General features: G+C 43.4%; 1 protein-coding gene across 1 annotated transcript in view; it reads right to left on the bottom strand.

Annotated features, from left to right (window-relative positions):
* Nucleotides 1-18,531, bottom strand: part of fbn1 (fibrillin 1) — a 69,034-nt gene extending 50,503 nt beyond the window's left edge. The window contains exons 1-13 of the mRNA XM_069664817.1: nucleotides 18,341-18,531; nucleotides 16,475-16,557; nucleotides 14,727-14,825; nucleotides 13,770-13,865; nucleotides 12,344-12,439; nucleotides 5,356-5,553; nucleotides 4,322-4,447; nucleotides 2,896-3,021; nucleotides 1,570-1,722; nucleotides 1,188-1,481; nucleotides 440-592; nucleotides 239-358; nucleotides 26-151 (exon numbers count right to left, since the gene is read on the bottom strand). Coding sequence (XP_069520918.1) covers nucleotides 26-151; nucleotides 239-358; nucleotides 440-592; nucleotides 1,188-1,481; nucleotides 1,570-1,722; nucleotides 2,896-3,021; nucleotides 4,322-4,447; nucleotides 5,356-5,553; nucleotides 12,344-12,439; nucleotides 13,770-13,865; nucleotides 14,727-14,825; nucleotides 16,475-16,557; nucleotides 18,341-18,531 — 1,861 coding nt within the window. The remainder of the gene's footprint in view (nucleotides 1-25; nucleotides 152-238; nucleotides 359-439; nucleotides 593-1,187; nucleotides 1,482-1,569; nucleotides 1,723-2,895; nucleotides 3,022-4,321; nucleotides 4,448-5,355; nucleotides 5,554-12,343; nucleotides 12,440-13,769; nucleotides 13,866-14,726; nucleotides 14,826-16,474; nucleotides 16,558-18,340) is intronic.
* Between the last annotated feature and the right edge of the window lie 449 nt (nucleotides 18,532-18,980).

The raw sequence follows: 18,980 nt of genomic DNA, 5'->3' as shown, positions 1-18,980 counted from the left end.
TACATAAATGCAGAACATGACAGACCTTGACAGTTCTTGCCGTCTGTTGAAATCTCAAAGCCGGCGTTGCAGACGCAGTGGAAGCTGCCCTCAGTGTTCACACAGCGGCCGTTGTTGCAGATACGACCGTTGGCAACGCATTCGTCCAGATCTAACAGAAACAGACAGAAAGCCCATGAATCAAATGCATCCTCTTAAAGTGTGTGAGTACATGTGTGTGTCCGTGTGTATGTGTAACCTCGGCACTCCGTCCTGGTTGCAGTGGTCTGGAATCCAGCAGGGCACTGACAGATGTAAGACCCCTGCGTGTTCACGCACTCTCCATGTGCACAAGGGTTTCTCTCACACTCGTCATCATCTGCAGAAGAAACATAAGGCTCATCAACCTTCTTGTAGCTCTATTCTAATGCTCTAGTTTCTCACTCTGTCAGAAACTTACCAATGCACTCTCCTCTTCCATCCAACTTGAAGCCCATGTTGCACTCACAGCGATATCCAACACCTGGCATGGGGATGCACCTGCCATTCAGGCAGAGGTTCCGGTAAGCCTGGCACATGTTGGTGATGTTCTGGGTTTGAATGATAACAGGACCTAACAGAAACAGTCACACAAACATATCAGCTCTGGATCATGGACTTTAATTAAAAGGTTGAAAAATGAGTAACGGGAACTTAACATCTTGACTGCCTGAAAAAGCAGAATGGCCTTTCAAAAGCATTGCCAGAAACATTTGCACTGCACTCGGGTCTGGAAGAGCCTGCTGTCATTATGTTTGAGGACAAAATCGTCTGAGTTATTTAAAGTTGCAGCACTGCCCTGGCAAAATCCCATCGAAAAATAGTTCCAGAGGAACTTCTGTAGCAGAAGATTTTACACATGCCTTTTTTTAAACTGGTCTGGACTCTTAACATGCCAGGATGTTTTCTTGTCAGCACATATACTGTTGATCCGTTGGTAGCAATTCCCGGATGAACTACGTAGCCCTGCCTCAGTGCAAGATTAATGTCTTAGGTTAAAGGTTTGCATCAATATCCTGGAGCTCGTTAGCTTGAGGGTGTGGATTTTAAACATGGAAACACAAGACCAGTGGGAGGTCGTGTGACTTATAAGCCATGATGGCACATGCCAACTTTATAGACGTCATTTTATAAACATTACCAATCTCAAGCAGAAAGCAGGAGCATACCTGGTTGGGGCTGGATAGGTAGTTGTCCTGGGAATTGCCCTGGGAATTGCCCTGGGAATTGTCCTGGAAATTGTCCTGGGATTTGCCCCGGATATACGCCTGGAATCGGACCTGGACCCTGGATGGGAATTTGACCAGGGATAACGGGCACCTGGCCAGGACCTCCCCCTGGAGTTTGACCAGGATATGGAACCGGGTAGATGCCAGGGAGGTCGGGACTTCCTGGGACACGACCTGGTACCAGCACCCCACCGTTCCCATCAGGTATCTGGATGCACAGTTTCTGGTACTCTTCTAAAATGAACACATGGGAAAAACAACAGGAGGTAAGACACATACATAAGAACAAGAAATTTAAAGCCATGCGATGCGAGGGCCCCACCTGTTCCACGAATGGGGCACATTTCAGGAGTCGACCCATCGGACCAGCAGCGTCCGCTATCACAGCAGCATTGCATTTTAGTCAACAGCTGTGAGTTTTGGTTGGCACAGCGCCCGTTCAGCAGGCTAGCGTAGCAGTACCCACCGCGAGCATCTGTGGGAAACAACACAGCATGACGTCAGTTGAGCTAACCCTTTTGTTTAAATTATGGCATGTGTTGTCTGCATGTTGAGCAAATTGGCAGGAGAACAATCAGAAAGTCGTCGACGTTGCTTCATATTTTCCATCATTTGAAAGATGGAAGCCACTTCAAATAGTCATCACTTCCTATTTATGAGAACCTTTCCTACATCCTGCAGTTTCTGGCACTGTGCACCAGCGTGACTAACACTCAGGTTCCCTGTTAACATAAATATATCATGTCTTGTTTCACACCAAGCTCATCCAGCGCGTTCACATGGAGAAACTGACGGGCTTCACTGCTGATTGCCCGGTTAAGCTTGAGAAAATAGGCGAGCGCACAGTTGGTTGGAGGACAATGTGTCGGCCGGCTGAGATGTTAATGCTTAAGTGTTGCTGCATGGGAAACTGGCTGGACTGTTTGGCGCAACAGTTTTCTGGAGCAAAATACTCAGACATTCCTCCCTCACAAACATCCTCTCCCGGGGGGGTAATGTGGCCGTGTGTGGTTGCATATGTTTGTGCGTGAACGTATGTGTGTACGCATGCACGCGTGAGGATGTGCGTGTACTTCTAATGGACTATTCTGACCCAAATTCCTCCCTGGTCTGTTTTGGGTCAAACTGAGCTGAACTTGAGGGCTTAACGGGTTTTTCTGGCAAATATGTGTGTGTGTGTGTGTGTGTGTGTGTCTGTGAATATATACACTGTTATCAACTTCCCAGGATGTGGACTGGTCATTGACACACATGCACACACTTGGCACACAGGCCGCATTTCTTCCAACCATGATTTAAAAGAGGCACCTGAGCATGAGAGGAGTCCATTCTACTTCTCTCATCACGTTCTCCCAGTTTAAGGAGAATATAGCTCATTATTGTGGAAACAAGCAGGTGACTACTGACCTAAATTCTACCAGCTGGAACGCTGGAAAGATTTCAGTTCCTTCTGCTCTCAGTGCCAGGCACAAAGAAAGAAGAACCAAAATGGGGTGGAAAAATGAAAGAGAATACGGTAGCACTTTTTTTGCTCGATTGATTCGTCTCTTACGTTTTCTATGCTAGTAACAACGGACCTAAGCAACTACGACGCAGTCTCATTGTCCTTTAAAGAGAGATGTGACAGTTGGTATGCCAGTGGACTCACCTATACACCTGGATCCGTCCACAGAGGTGTAATATCCTTGGGGACACTTGCAGAAGTAGCTGCCAACAGTGTTAGAGCATTCACCTACACCGCAGAGACCAGGGATGTTTGAGCACTCGTCCAGATCTACAGAAGAGGAGACGAAAGGAGAGGAGAAATAAAAAGTCTTAAAACAGAATAGACTGCTTCCTGTTCGTTTTCCAATCATGCTTAAAACTGCTTAGTAATCATTAACTTTCAATTAAAGCTCTATAAAGCGAAAAGCTGACGCAAAATGTGAATTTCAAAGGGGACTAGAGCACATTTTGGCCCTGACAATGGAAATAAAGCTTTGTCACAGGATATGAAACCCAGGGGCCTCTGTAGCTGCTCTTCTGCTAGCACCATTAAGTGCAAATGATCATGCATAAAGCCTGTTAAGAACTACACTGTAACTTAGACCCGTCTGAAAACTCTTTTACACAGTCCAGAAGTTTTCCGGCAATTATTTCTGGGCATAAAATAGCAAATTTTTTACCCTGCAAATGGGTGCCACAAAACCCTGCTCACTCTGAGTTTTAACTTGGTCTGGAAATTGTCATATTCGTGTCCTAATGAGCTGATATTTTTCACAGGCACAACTGTAGGTCTTTATTTGTGGGCGAACAGAAGTGATGCAGGATTTTATTTAAGATTTGTCAGCCAGAAACATTAAAAAACATTGCGAGTCTCTCAGTGGCCACAATCATAAAGCCAGTCAGAAGCTGATAATTAGGCCCCCCAACTGAGAGAAAAAGGTCTTTTCAAAGCTACATGTGGAAATAATCTCCAAAGATGTTGCACGATTCATATTGTGCATTGACATACCTGGAGGAGAAGATCTTTTAGTTCCAGGTTATTCAACTTTTGCAGAACAGCAGCCTCTACGGCTACAAATGACTGTAAAACTAAACTTTTACTACTTAGCATTTAGCTAAAATTCTTAACAAAGGTAGAAGAAGGTTTAAGTATAGAAGAGTCATAAGTCATTAGCCTACATTAGCCACCACAAGCTAAGTAAAGTTGTAGCATTAAAAGTTTGTTGAATCAAGCTATGGTGCTCATGACCTTTAGTTTGAAAGAGGATAAAACATTTCTTTCAAGCGTCACAATTCAGTGTTAAACAGGATTACTGAGAGAAAGCAGAGCACCGCTTTGGTTAATTAAATGTATTTCAAGGGAAGGGCAAAATGCCTTATGTGTGGTCTCTGCCCACAAAGTAATACTCAGAAAACTGCGACTGAGGTGAAGCTAACCACAACTAGACGGATGTGGCTTTAAATGTACTTTCACATAGTTAATTAGGAACTTTGAAAATAAGCCTTTTAGCCAACTCTATCATTCAAGCTAACGCTGGACGTCACACATTTCACAGTTTCAACGTGAAGGCTGCTCGCCTGAATCTTACCTTCACATTTTTGTGAGACCTCGTTGAACTTGTGCCCAGCGGGGCATTTGCATTCAAAGGATCCCACTGTGTTGATACAGTGTCCTCCTTGACAGAGGCCTGGGATGGCCTGGCACTCATCCACATCTGTACATGCAGAGTACACAATTATTAATCACACACACACCGGCACATTCCTTTAATGTGCAGGAGAAGATAAATGACAAAGAGATGGTAGTAAAAAAAACAAAGCACTTTGCAGACTAATATTGACGCACAAACTGCACAAGCCTGGATGTTCATGATTTGAGATCTGTTTTAACAGTCAGCTCTGACTTCCCTGCGATTCAGAGAGTGACAGGGGAAAAGAGAAAGGGAGAGAGGAATGTCTCCTGCAGGAGGAACAGAAATCAAAGCCAAGTCGACCAAGGAAGAGATAGAAAGAGGAGGGAAACACAGAAGAGACAGCTCTACAGTCAGATTCTGGGTTATAGTTGAAATCTGACTTTGAGTGTTAACTAAAATTCATTTAATGAATTTGACAGATTAAAACGTAGGTCTCAGGCTGGAAACCTCCAGGAGGCTGTGACCTGACGCAGTCTCAGAGTACTGCATGTTCCTCTGGGTCCTGGCTCAGGTCCGCCTCCCCTGCAGAGGTTCTGATGTTGTTGGGTCTGGAGCCGGCAGGCCGAGGGCCGTCTTACCAGAAATGAGCTCTCCCACGTGGCACCGCCACTGACCCGTGTTACTGACTCTGACAGTCCCGCCACAGCGGGTATCTGCGGGCATTCCATACACAAGTGGGAGGCACTGCCACCCACCCCAATTTAACCCAATTAGAACTAATCCTCTGCAGAGGGGATGATGGGTAGAGATGAGGGGATGACAGAGGGAGAGAAGTGAAGGCAGACATGAGGAAGAAGGAGTTAAAGTAGACAGAAAGATGAGAAGCAGCTTGAAGTACTTTATTCATAGAGGGGAGGGTAGAATGACAGAGAGAAAAAAAAGAGACAAAAACAGAACGAGAGACAGAGACGCTGGGAAACAGACTTTACCTTGGCACGCCCCGGTGCGGTGGTTTGGTATGAACCCTCTTCGACAGGGGTGAGGCTGGGCAGGACACATCTCACAGGGGTGACCCCACGCCCGTCCCACTGTGGCGCAGCACAAAGTCTTTGTGCACACAATGCCTGTGAGCTGGCCTTGACACATCTGGTTATTCACCGAGGCGAAGCACGGCCCAGTGCGATAATCTGCAGGGGCAAAGCAAGAGTTTGCTTTAGTGGAAAAACTTTGTCTCAAAAGCAATTCAGAACAGCAAGGTTTGGTCGTGTGTCAAACATTCAAACAGAGAGAAAAAACTTCGATTGGTTTAAGTAAGTAAACATTTTAACTTGTGAAATATTTCTACTCAACTCTGCTTAAATAAGCCAAAGCTGAACAAGCTAAAACCTGAACCTGATTCTGTGAGTGAATAACTGTCTCTGGCTTACACAAACAGAAACACTGAAACTGAAGGTAATTCTGCATGACAGCTACAACTCACTCACATTATATGTGGTGAAAGTGGTGCAGAGCTGACAGTAACACACTCCATAAAGAATGCATTTGTCTGTTCCTGGTATCTTAATCGGTCTCGCTCTCAGGTGCATTGTACATGCACATTTGTGCGTATATGTGTGGTGTGTGACTGTGTGCGATACAGTGATAGGGAAGGAGTCTGGAAAACCTTTTAAAGTTGCGTGGGCGGCTGCGGAGAGTAATAGACAAAAGCTAGATGAGCCACGCCACACAGACAATGAGAAATCAGTATGGTGCATGTATTATATGATCATCACTTCTTCAGTTACCTGTATTGTGATTTAAATGCAAATTGACACATTTACCATGTGGTGTGCTGCTTTTCATTATTTTTCTAGTTATACACAATCTAGGGAATCATCGCCAAGGCCGGCGGAGGCTGACTGACAGGGCGGGTCTATGGAAACCAGAAGGTGATTTCCACACTGACTACAGCAGCCTAGAATTAAAACTAAATGGCTTATAATAAAAATGAGCCATAGAGTGTGAAAAAAGTCCCTTCATCCAGATTATTCCTCTCTCCTCCCTTTTAAATTGGTTTAATCCTTAGTCCCTTGATCCCACTGCTTTCATGCATGTTTCCCCTCACTTTATCCTCCTTTCAAACACCACCCTTTGGTTGCAAACTCCCCACAGATTCGACAAAATCACAGAATCTTATCAGATATTTGATAGGAAGAAGGTGAAACAGAGATATGGACAAAGAGAAAGGGAGAGGGAGAAACTCATCCCTCCCTAAAGAATCTGGCCGAGATCCAAAGGCAAAAATCATTTCCACATTTCACGGCAGACAACAGACAGCGAGAGGAAAGAGGGAGAGCAGTTCCAACAGCGCAGTCGTTTAAAACAAACGAGACATTGTGCGTTTCCCGTGTGGACCGGGGCCCAGCCCAGACCCGTCACGTGCACCACAGCCTCCACGGTCTCCCTGCTTCTGGCACCAGCGCTGTGTGAACAGAACTGGGTCATCTCTCCTTCTCTTACGAACTCCCTTCTGCTCAGGCTCCACTGGAGACCCAATGATTTTCAGGCTTAGTCTACTTTTCCTTCCATCCAGCTGTGAAACGTAACTAAGTAAATTTACTCAAGTACATTTCAGAGGGAAAAATTAATCGCAGACGTACCAGAAAGTAACTACCACGTACTTTGAAGAATTATAATTATGCTAAATCTAAGGAATTATTCTAGCCTTCTTACCAGGGCTTGATGAGAAGTTAGGCTAGCATACATTAGCTTAAAAACTGGCTCTGTTTACAGGTCAGTCTGTCCTTAAACTAACTAGTAAACTTCAGTGGGGAAGGTAGGTTAACTTGCTTACCTTTAAACGGAGTCAGGCTAGCTGTGTTCTCCTGTTCACGAGCTTATTTGCTAAATTAAGCTAGCTAAGCTATCCTTGTTCTAGCTTCATGTTTAACGGACAGACACGCGAGTGGCACCGTTCCTAACTAATTCTCCACAAGAAAGCGAAATTAATGTATTTACAAAAGTGTCAAACTATTACTGAAATATTCAATACATCAGTAAGTTCATTTTAAAGTACTATCTTTTGAACTTGTTGCGCCCTCTGATCTTGATTTTGTGCTCTCTGGTGACATCTATGGTGGTTAGCAGTAATTGCAGGTGTTTTTGGACTTCACTCTAACATTGACCCAAACAGAGTCCATGCTGACAGTTTTGAGAATTGCAGTGAGGACGTTTTGATTTGCAACTGTTTCATCATCTCTAGACATTAAAATTTTGTTGTTGTTTTTTCTGCCTTTGCAACTCGCTTATCAGCAGAGATTGGAGAAATAGCACAAACCCCCAGTTGTCATAACTAAAGAATACTGCATATGCAAGGACGGTCATCATTGGACCTTACACTAAATCACCATTCTCACAAGACATATGTACTTTTACCTTCCTTTTTGTATTACTTTTATTTGTAATTTAATATTTTCAAATTGTTGTATTCTGACATTTAAACTATTGAAGGATCTGAACACTTGTACTCTCTCTTGTATGTAAAGCACTTTGTAACTGTGTGTGCTTTACAAATAAAGTTTATTATTATTATATAATATATAGGTGCTTTTACACTACATATCACATTCACTGATGGCGGAGGCCAGGCTATGCAAAGTGTCAACTGTCAAATCAGTCTTCAAATTTACACACCGATGCCACCAGGAGCAATTTGGGGTTCAGTGTCTTGCCCAAGGACGCTTTGGAATGTAGATTGAGGGAGCTGGGGATCAAACCACCAACCTTTCGATTTAAGGACGACTGACTCTACCACTGAGCCACAGCCACCCCGACAACATACCCAATTAGTGGCCGGTTATGTGCTGTGTTTACTTAAAGCCTACATTAAGTGCCATACCTACAACATCAAAGGTGCACTGTCTATAGGAAAAGTAATTACAGGAGTTATGCAAACTTTTTTACATGGCGCTCATATAAGCCAAGTACAGACGACTGTGTAAATAACTCAAGTTTCCTTTTTATCTGATCCAGGTTTATGTGTTATTACTGTGCGAGTGCCCTAAATAACTGACATTAATACCTGCTTATTACAGCTGTAAGAGGAGGAAAGAAAGCACCACAAACATAAAGACGTGAGCACAAAGTGGAGCAAATACAAGCGCAGCACTTCAACAGTCAGCTGAGGTAAACAGGGAGAGGCGGACAGCTGTTGGGTGAAAGTGGTGTCATTTCATCTGTCATCTCTCTGTCTCTCTGTGAACAGCATACAGCTGGGGGATCCACCCATGTCCTGTACATCTGGGAGCAATCGCACGTGTTCACACACAAACACACTTGAACACACACACACAGAATCTGAGCCAGTGTCCCAGCCCCTCATCCGCAGTCTCGCCAAAGATGATCTCAAAACAGAACAAAACATAGAAAAATGTTGCCCTTGTTTTTGCTTCACCGCTGCTCTACTTTTGTAAACATGGTGTCATATTAATGTTATTCTTAAGTGCCTTAATATGGGAGCACGTTGTTGCTTTGGATCGAATAGGCAAGGGATTTCATCTATGTGCAGAGGTGCCCTTACTTTCGAAGACAATAGAAATGACCGTTGAGTTTATGCACAACAACAGCCGCGATGTGAACTGGAGTGAAGCCCGCCGGGAAGTGGGTCAAAAGAGTTTCCTGGATTAACTCCAAAATGTTTGTACACACGCACAAAAGTCTGTCCACCTTTCCCATATCCACCCTTCCTCAAACTAACCCTCGCAGATGTTGCTCACAGAATCCTTACATACCTTAACATAAGCGTAATACGTGTGCGCATGCATCCATGTATGCGTGTGTTTATCTGTGTGCGTGTCCTTGCATGTGTGTAATGGGGTCTTATATCTGGGTGCGGCCTTCCCTACTGGCTCGTCAGCAGATTTCTCCATCCTCCCAGGACTAATGAGCTAAGCATGCATTCAAACACACACTGACACACATATTTAGTTATCTATCCACTGAGGTTTGCATTGGGCTTGAACAGAGGCTGATAGGGGAAATTCAGTGAGGCATTAAGAGACAAGGGAGCCCCTCAGCTGACTGACCGACTTTCCCGTTGTTCTCTGGCTGCTGACTTATTGACTGAGGAACTCACGTGTTGCCTCGTTCCAGGCCAGTCTTTCACCACCGTCCCAAGTGCAATGGCGTCACACCGAAAGCTCGACTTTATTGCTCCGTAGCTAAACGACTCTGCAGCAGGAGGGGGAAAAAAACCTGCGTGCAATCAGCAGCAGTGTGCCTGGATCTCACCGATCCCACATTCCTGCCTAAATCGAATTTAAAACCAACAAAGAACACGTTGATGCATTTTCACTGCAGTCAGCTGTGCCTGGCTGTGGGACCACTGGTCAGCAGATCACCAGTCACTTTAGTAATATAGCTCTGTAGCAGCGATGCGTTCATACTGAGCCCCGATAGCACCAGGATCTTTCAACATCCAGTAAGTCCTGACTGCAAACTACTTCTCCCCTGGTCAGATCACATGTTCACGGAAAACCTCCTGCTCCTGCTAATGTGATAAGATCGAGCCGTAATGGGGCACGGTTCTGTAAATTGCATTACAAACAGTGTGGGGTAGTACATGTGCAGATGGATGTGTGTACACATGTACTGTACACATGTGTTTGTGTGAGCGCACAATGGCTTTCCCTTGGGAGATGATGGATCCGAGCCAAGGAAATTCCAGCGAAAGTAACTTAACCCAAAACGCAACTGCATCCCTTGGCCTACTTTCTCTACCGCTCTTGGTGTAATCAAAAGCAGGATGAAGATCTACAGAGCTGAAAATACTGAGACTACTTTATTATTGATCAATTAAGTGGTTAGAATCAATAAAATGTAGTAATATGTCATGAATAACGTGACTAAATCACAGAGCAGAACATGACTTCTCTAGGTAGCTTGTTTTTTCCAACCAACGGGCCAAAAACAATTATCAATGATAAATACAAATCATCGCTTTAAAGAAGCCAGAACAAGAAGATATTCGGCATTTTGGCTCAATAAAAGATCCAAATCAATCAGTCGTTGAGTAATCATCTGTTAATCAAGAAAGCATGATGTGTCTCTTTTTCTAGTTTTTCTCTCGACCCAACCCATCCCATCGGCAGATGGCCGTCCACCAACGAGTCTGGTTCTGCTCGAGGTTTCTGCCTATTTAAAGGAAGTTTTTCCTTGCCACTGTCGCCAAGTGCTTTCTCATTGGTGGAGTCGTGTTGGGTCTCTGTAAATAATATTACAAAATGTATGAGATAACTTTTGTTGGGATTTAGTGCTATGTAAATAAACATTGATTTATTCATTGAGCACTAAACGCATTACCGTAATATAAGTCGCACTGGAATATAAGATGCAGTCCATTTTGGGGGGTATCCCAGAGCAAAAAAAAAAAAGTACTATAGCTATATATTAATTTGAGGTTATTTCAATGTATTTTCCTTTGACAAATTATAGCCTACCATCTGTTTTCGCCCTGTCAAGTTTGCAATCCTGCTAGCTAGTGGTGCGGCAGTTGAGCTCAGTTGGTGGTTTCTCTGGCGATCATGACGGCACATGTCCTTGGCGAAGCTTTAGCTAGACTGTCTGGGTAAAATACCGTAACACAACATACCTCTCTCTGCCTTTTATACTGGTATATTGTTCGCACCGGTATATAGGACGCAGCCCATTTTTTAGATGAAAAAAAAAAGCGTCTTATACACAGAATTTTACGGTACTTTCTATATATTCAGCACTACAAAAATATAATAGTGCTCTTGCACTTGCTAGTTGGCACATATCATAATCTTTCTCTTAAACACACAAAGGAAATGCACACCTCTCCTCCATTCAGCACAATAAACTGCGGTAAGAAAATGAATGAAGATGGACCTTGGTCTCCAAGGAGCTGTTCCCTGACACATGCAAACACATATACACACAACAAAAAGTACGCCTGTATCACCCACAGAACGAGACGTTCACTACAGCAGACAAGAAAGAAGCATTCATGAAGTAGCAGACAGTGAGTGTCCACTTTGCATGCTTGTCACCTTTCATTGTAATCAAAGTTTTAAAACCAGATGTGCTCAAATTCTTTGCCCATGCATCATTTCTTCATTAGAAATAATTACACAAAAGATTCCCGTGTGTTCCCAGAAGAGTGTAAACAACGAGAAGATACTGTGTGCTGAAAAGAAAAGTGCTTCAGTCCCACAAATCCTCTACGGGAAACTCAACTTACAGCATGTAGAAGTGTGCTCCAGCAGATAAGGCCTGGCGCTAACCGGCCACGCAGCCAGATAAGTGTCTTATTAGCTGCAGGGTTGAAGAAAACGCTAAAGTAAACCAAAGGACAGAACCTAAACCAGACCCCACTAACAGCCTCTGAAGCATGGCCTCGTTAAAAGGGACGTTATTAATTAGGAGCTCTGCCGCCAATCCAAATATTAGCTTTACAAGGTCGCCACTTTGACCTCTACAGGTCATCACTACCACAGACCCCAGAAAGACACACACACGCCTCCATACGTGCACATTTCGCTCACACTCGCAGCCCAGGCGGCCCTCGGTTTGTGTGTGCTTGTATACTTTGGAGCCTTTTACTCACATATGCCAGAGAGCAACCACAGGAGGTTGGGAGGTCTTCAGTTAACAAACAGCGATCAGTCACAGTCACAGACATTACTTTTCCCAGAGCGTCGTTACAGAGCAGATGTGGAAAACAATGGTCATTTCTGAGCCCAAGCTTGTCATGCAAATGTTCCACAACAAACCACATTCCTCGAGATGTCGGTATGACTAAGCAGGAGACGTCTTCAGTCACTAAACACAACCACAATACAACATCAAGTCACGTTCAAGAAAGCTGCACATGTGGCTTTGAAACCCACTTCACTGGTAGGGAATGTAGAGCACAGAGACAGCGTGATGTAAGATGAGGGAAAGAGATGATATGTAATGCAGGAAGGTGCTCATTACCTCTCTCACACTGAGCTCCAGTGAAGCCGTAGGTACACACACATCTGTTGGGAGCCACACACCGTCCTCCATTCAGGCAGCCATTTTCACAAACCGCTGCGGAAGAAAAGAGACAGAAACAAACAATGACAAACAGTGACAGGACGGCCCTACTGTGAGAAAACTGGAGTTCCTGGTTTATACAGTTTTTGGTCTCATGTTTGTCATTTTGGTCATCATTTAAATTGGTTATGAAAACATTTCAGTCATTAAATCGCTTGCAGAGATCTGGGAACATGGTGACTTTGTTAAAAAAAGAATTCGGATGGGGCAAGACACAAGCAACCATCGATCAGACCCGCCGCAGACGAGCTGACAGTTTGGGCACATTAAATAAACCGCTTTATTTAGAGGTGAAAACCAAACATGAGCACACCCAAAATGCTGGAAACATCCGTTCTTTGTGCACACACAACTAAAGAAAGTGTGCACAACTACAGTGAGTTTAGTCAGGAAGTTGTGTACGATGTGCTAGTTGGGTAAAAGAATTTGATTCATAATATTTCCTGACTAACCGCAGGGTTTTGGGTATATAGCCATCAAAATGATCGTGTTTCTTGCCCCCATGGAAGGATCTTCATGGGGGCCTCCAAAATAAGAGGCTAAGATTCATCTTTTTGCGTTGGTCTCTTTGTCGTCATTCATTTTTACTTTGGTTCGGTCTGTTTTTTTGTGGTCATTTTTGTGCCATTTTGTGTGTCTTTGTAGTTGTTTTGAGTCTTTTTGATCATTTAAATAACTAACCAGAAAGAAATGTTAAGAGTCCCTTTAAAGGAGGCAGAGGTTCTAGCCTGAGGGCCCCAGACCCCTCGGTGCCCCTAGGCCTATGTCTGACAGTCGCACCTTATTAAGAAATGGTGCCATAATCACAACACTAATGTGCTCACTTTTGTAGTTCACTTGTTAGTATGCCAACACTTGCTAATTCATACTTAACACTAGCTTAAAGCTGCTGTGAGGAACTTTTAGTTTTTGTTGATTTTAGCGCCCCCTGTGGACAAAGCCGTACCTCTTATCTCTTTGCTGATTTTGTCCTGTACATGCTTAGGTGGAGGTTTTTTACAAAAAATCTCATCTCACTTTAAATGTTTGCCCTGGAAAATGTAAACAAAGGCATCGTGCAGTTAATCGCTTCGCCTGACATCTACCACCTGCCAGCAGGTTCAGGCATTAAAAGTAACTACATAGAAATAATCAGTGTTGTCGCTGATGGTCTGGTTTGCTTTTGTAGCTCATATGGAGACATCAGAATTAATTTCAGTCTGTTTCATGACCAGATGAAAACTCCTCACAGGAGCTTTAAAAGGGAAAACATCTTAAGAAATCCAAACTGATAACGTTGTAGTGTGTCACAGGTGTCTTGCAGCATTTTCAGGATGATGCTTACGTTGACCGCAGTGGTTTCCCACGTAGCCCTTCTGACACAGGCAGTGGTCTTCAGCACATGATCCCCCGTTCATACACCGAATATTACAGTGCTGGACTGTGGGAAGAAAACACACACACACACACAGAGCAAGGCAGGAGTTAAATTCAGGGCACACAAACACACACTGCAGATCAGATTTACAACATAAACAAAATGCACTCTGAAGCATGTTTTTTGAAAGTCACGCTCAGACGTATTTTCCTATAAATTTATGGTGTGCAAACAGATGAGCGCACTGGGTCGAAGCGCCGTGAGCTGCAAGAGAGCAACATGGAGATGTTTACTGTGGACGTCTTCCAGATCATACACATACACACCCAAACAACTTACACACACACACACACAACAAGAACCCAAGAGATTGACCGCTATTTGCAGAAACGTGATTGCAACATATATCAACTTTTTGGGGCAGTTTCAAGAGATGTTTTCAGGAGATTTTTGGCCTAGTATGTCATATTTTTGTACCATACTAGTTAGTGCTCATTACTCAAGACGAGGAGAAGAAAACAGCACATTGTGGTCTAAACTAAAAAAAATATCTAAGCCAATTAAAGTCTCTCTAAGTATTTTCTCACAGAGAAAAAGAAAAGACAAAACTGCATATTTTCTGCCGTCTATCATCCGTCACTGCTTGTCATTATTGTTACTGGAAATGTTTTTCTAAAGATTACAGCTACTTTATTAAATGAATGCAAAGACAAGGGTGTAGTCAGGCTGCGCTCTCCAAAAAACACTGACTTTCGACATACACTCCTTACATAAATCAGACCATTAACGTGTTTACATGTTGGCCATGTACCAGTCAACCCCCACCCAATCTAAGCACACTATATAATAAAAGCCATCACGCTGATGATAGCGAGCTTCAAAGAAGTTCCCTCCCTGGTAAAAGAGGACGAGCTGTTTAATGACCTGACTTGGATCCACAGGATGGGGCGATCTGGCCGTTTGGGCAGGTGCACATGTTGGGTCTGGAGCAGAATCCGTCTCCACATGAGCTCCGGCAGATTGCTGCAAAGAGGAACAAAACACTCGGTCAAACAACAGAAAAATGTCCTCTGTCAGGTGCAAGATGAAATAACAGCACTGCTCACGTAATGGCGCCGGGATATGTCTTGATTGTGCGTGGGAGAAAACTCATGTTGTGTATCTGTTGCTTCTCGTCCTGCCAGCTGCAGATTTTGGATTTTAGGTTCAAATTTCATTTGATGCAACTTAGGCCAGGATCTAAACCTCACACTGAACCCTCATCTGTAATATTTAAAAACTCAAACAGACCACAGTCCAAATGAGGCTAAATCTTCCTTTTAACCCTCATCATGGTTTAGTTATTGAAGCCCTCTTGGCAATAGCATCAAGTTATTTTCTTCTTTTAGTTTTGTTGCCATAAATGTGTGTGTTTTCAGTTTTTGCTGGCTGTTTTCGCTCAGTTGTTCTCTTTTCCCACAGACTGTTGTTGGCACTTTCCCCTGCCCTAACCTCCCATCAGGTAGAGTCCAGCCAATGACCCCTACTCCATGAACCCCACTGCTAAACAATGTCATTAGAGCCGCGACAGGCATCCGGCCAGCCGACCGGCCAGACTGCAATCACACACAACTCTACAGCCTCTTAGACCTTCCTGTCTACTGATGGAGAGGGAGAGAGGAAGAGAGAGAGAGGGAGATACAAAGAAATAGAAGAGAAAAAACAGAAAGAGAAACCACGGCCAGAATACCAGAGTAAATGGACCAAAGTTAATCGCCAATGCTAATTGTTTGGGGTCATGTTATCGGCTTATCAGCACCATTAGCCACACTGACCCATCGCTAATGTGAAATCATTGGGTGATCAAAAGCCCTTAAACAGTTCTACGGAAATATTTGGTTTGTATTGATACACAAAAACAAAACAGTTTTTGCACACCTGTACAGAAAAGACAGGTGCATTTAAGAACTAAGGTAAATCTGTTACAGCCGTTGAAAGTGTAACGGTGTACTAGTTTGTAGTGTTTTGTTTTGGATACATTATTTTTAACATATAAACTGACGGTTGTGGAGTTATTGGTAAGGTCACCAAGTGGAGGTTATATTTTAATGTCCTACTTTGTCTTTCAGTGGGTTTATGGGAAAACTACGGGCCCGATTCATGACACTTGGTGGAAGGATGTAGCACGGGCCAAGGAGGAAACCATTACATTTTAGACCGGATCATAACTCATCATAACTTTAAACAAACAGCCCTTAAATAAAAGCAGAAGATCATAGAAGATTGGACCATTGGTCTGGATGGAGGCCTGATCTTTCTAATGTAGCTTTTAACAAATGTACCAACGTGTTAGCTCGTGTATGCTAGTAGGCTCAGACTCACTGTATTAGTGCAATGAATGAAGTATAGAAAGCTTATAATGATACTGCATATTATTCCTGCTGTTGCTTTGAAATAGGGTTAAATTCTTATGTGCTGCAAAACATTAGTCAGGCCTGGTCTGCAGGAGTCTCACGCTGCAGGAGTTCTTAATTTGGATGACATTATATGACATCACTTTGCATCCCAGGTGGACAACACTAAGTGACTAGATGGCTCCAATAAAAACAGCAGGGTGCTGGACTGTAATAGTATTCAACAAGTGCTGGTGATGAAGATGATGAAGATGTTGTAATAATGGAGGAAATACTCACGGACGATGCACTGGTTCCCTCCGGTCAGAGTCTTCCAGCCCGGGCAGCAGTAGGCGTTGTTTCTTGATCCACAAACATTTGGTCTGTGAGACAAACAGAATCAGAAGATCAATAATCCAAGTTACACAGTTCTGTGACTCGAAGTCCATTTTATTAACAGACCTTGATCAGATTTATCATCTGTACAACATGACGTCCTTCAATCTGTTCTTGAGTTCAAATTGAACATACTTTACTTGAATCTTTTTTTCATGCAAATTTCTACTTTACTCCACAACAGGAAATATTACACTGTTCCTTTAAATTCACTGCATTTGTCTGACAGCTTCAGTTACTTGTAGATTTACAGATTATTTCTTTTCCTTTAAACTTTTTTAAGGTAATTTTTTCTTAATCATTTTGAGGTTTGTCCTGTTTGTTGGAGAAGTCCAGCATTGTGAAGGTTCTTTCTCTGGGGTCTGGGTAATTGTGAAGGCATTTCTCATGTTCTCTTGTTTTTGAACAATCAAATTAAACAATGGATTCTGGAGAAAATAATTGTAATCCATGGTGAAGATAATTATTAGTTCCAATCTTAAACAGAACCTTTCAGAAGCAGCTTCAGGCTACTACAATTTTCCATACTGCATTTTTCTACAATGAGGCGTCTTACTTTTAATTCTTTTAACACTTTAAATACATTCTCCGATTATACGAACATTATTTTACCCCAGTAACATTTTCAATGCTTGTAATGGAGTATTTTTATAGCACAGTACTTTGACTGAAGTAAAGGACCTTAATGCTTTTCCCACTAAGGGATACTTGTGCTGCATCCTGGCACACATGCAGCATTTTGTACTTCCCAATACAGGATACAGTTTGTTAGGAAAAGATTTCCCTGCTTGAGGTGAAAAAAGGATGCACCTGTAAGAAATATATTTCATGTGACAGGGAAGTGAAAGTCTGAGCCATCCTGCCCCCTACAGGTGTGTGACAGGCCTACATGAATGCTGAGTCCCCTGCTGTGCATGTATTGGCCCTGGGGTCAGAATATATAGTGCACAGTGTAACTCCACATCCAGATACACGAGGTGAAAAATGAAGCCTGTCGGATTTCTGAAACATTCTTATTGTGGTAAGTCAGCGTGACACAGTGTGCAGCCTGTATGCACTTCCTGCCTGTGAAGCCAGATGTTCTGATAAATTAACTTAAAGCATGTCAAATAAAAATGCCTGTGGAGGACGCTCATTGAGCCGTCTACTGTGTGACCCCCATCAGCTGTTTGCTGTCATCACTGGACACAGACCCTCTTTCTTTCCCTTTCTTTCTAACTTTTCCTCTGTCTCTCACTCTTATTCACACACATACACACACACACAGAGCCTCTCCAGCAGTGACCCACTGTGTACAGCTGCAGATGTGATTTATCCACAACTGGGGTGTGGTGTTTTTGGCCAGAAAGGGGATTAGGCTGTTAGTTTCTCTCTTTCCCCCTTTCACTCTCTCTCCCTCCTTTTCTCTCTCTCTCTTTCTCTCTCTCTCTGCCACAGCCACACACGACCAATGGCCTCCTTTGTTTGGATGTAATTTATTATTGCAGTCAGCAGGAATGTGATATTCTTGCCAGTATTTAATTACCAAACTTTCCTCCAAACTTCCCATCACAGACATTGTCATCTTGGCTCTCAGTATGCATTATTCATAAAACACTGACATACATCTTCTGACCTACATTACTTATTAAGGACCAACAGGTTATGTGATAAACAGACACCTGCACATATAAGATGCTCACTGAAATTAGAGTTGTGGGAATACAGTGAGAGAAAAGCAAAGAAATTGTTCCCAAATTGCACTAATGAGGATTATCGTGGTCACATTACCCTCTGAGGACGTCCGTCCCTCCCCTCCTCTTGGCCCTGCTAGCTCTGGAGTCGGTCTGCTTGGTCACCAGCTCGCTGTCCCCGGTCTCCACCACCTCTGCAGAGTTTCCAAACTCGGCGCAGAGCGACAGCAAGGCCACCAGAGCCACGGCCAACTGCAGCAGCCGTCCTCCACGCTTACTGTCCGGCATATTATCCACTCTCATGTGTACAAGTCCAGTGCTCGGGAGAATAAAAGTCAAATGAACTGTTTTCCCAGCCCCGTCGACCTCTGCAGTCTGGAGTCAAAGCTGCAAAACAATAATAATACGAAGAAAAAAAAATGAAAAAGGCGCAGAGGAGAGTGCAGGAGATGCTGCTGCGCACAAAAGAAAAACAACTCTGCTGCACTCTGAAAAGTAGCTGCTATGATATCACTTCTACAATTGTAAAGTTAGAAAAGCATTAAGCTCAGAGTCGCAGAAGCATGCATTGTTAAAAAAATAAAAATGATAATGTGCAAAAATGCGCACGAGCTTGAGGTTACTTTACCTTGTCTCCCGAACAGGAGATTCGCCTCAGACTCGACAGAGGACTGCTTCACTCTTACTTGCAGGTATTGCTGAATAAACGTTTAGAAGCAAACTGCGAAGAAGAAGTG

This window comes from Semicossyphus pulcher, unplaced genomic scaffold, assembly GCF_022749685.1.
Source record: "Semicossyphus pulcher isolate SPU_LCO1_2020_fin unplaced genomic scaffold, fSemPul1.0.p SCAF_1, whole genome shotgun sequence".
In the NCBI taxonomy this organism is placed as follows: Eukaryota; Metazoa; Chordata; class Actinopteri; order Labriformes; family Labridae; genus Semicossyphus; species Semicossyphus pulcher.
The sequence above is the reverse complement of the archived record's forward strand: the minus strand, read 5'-3'. Positions and strand labels throughout refer to the sequence as shown.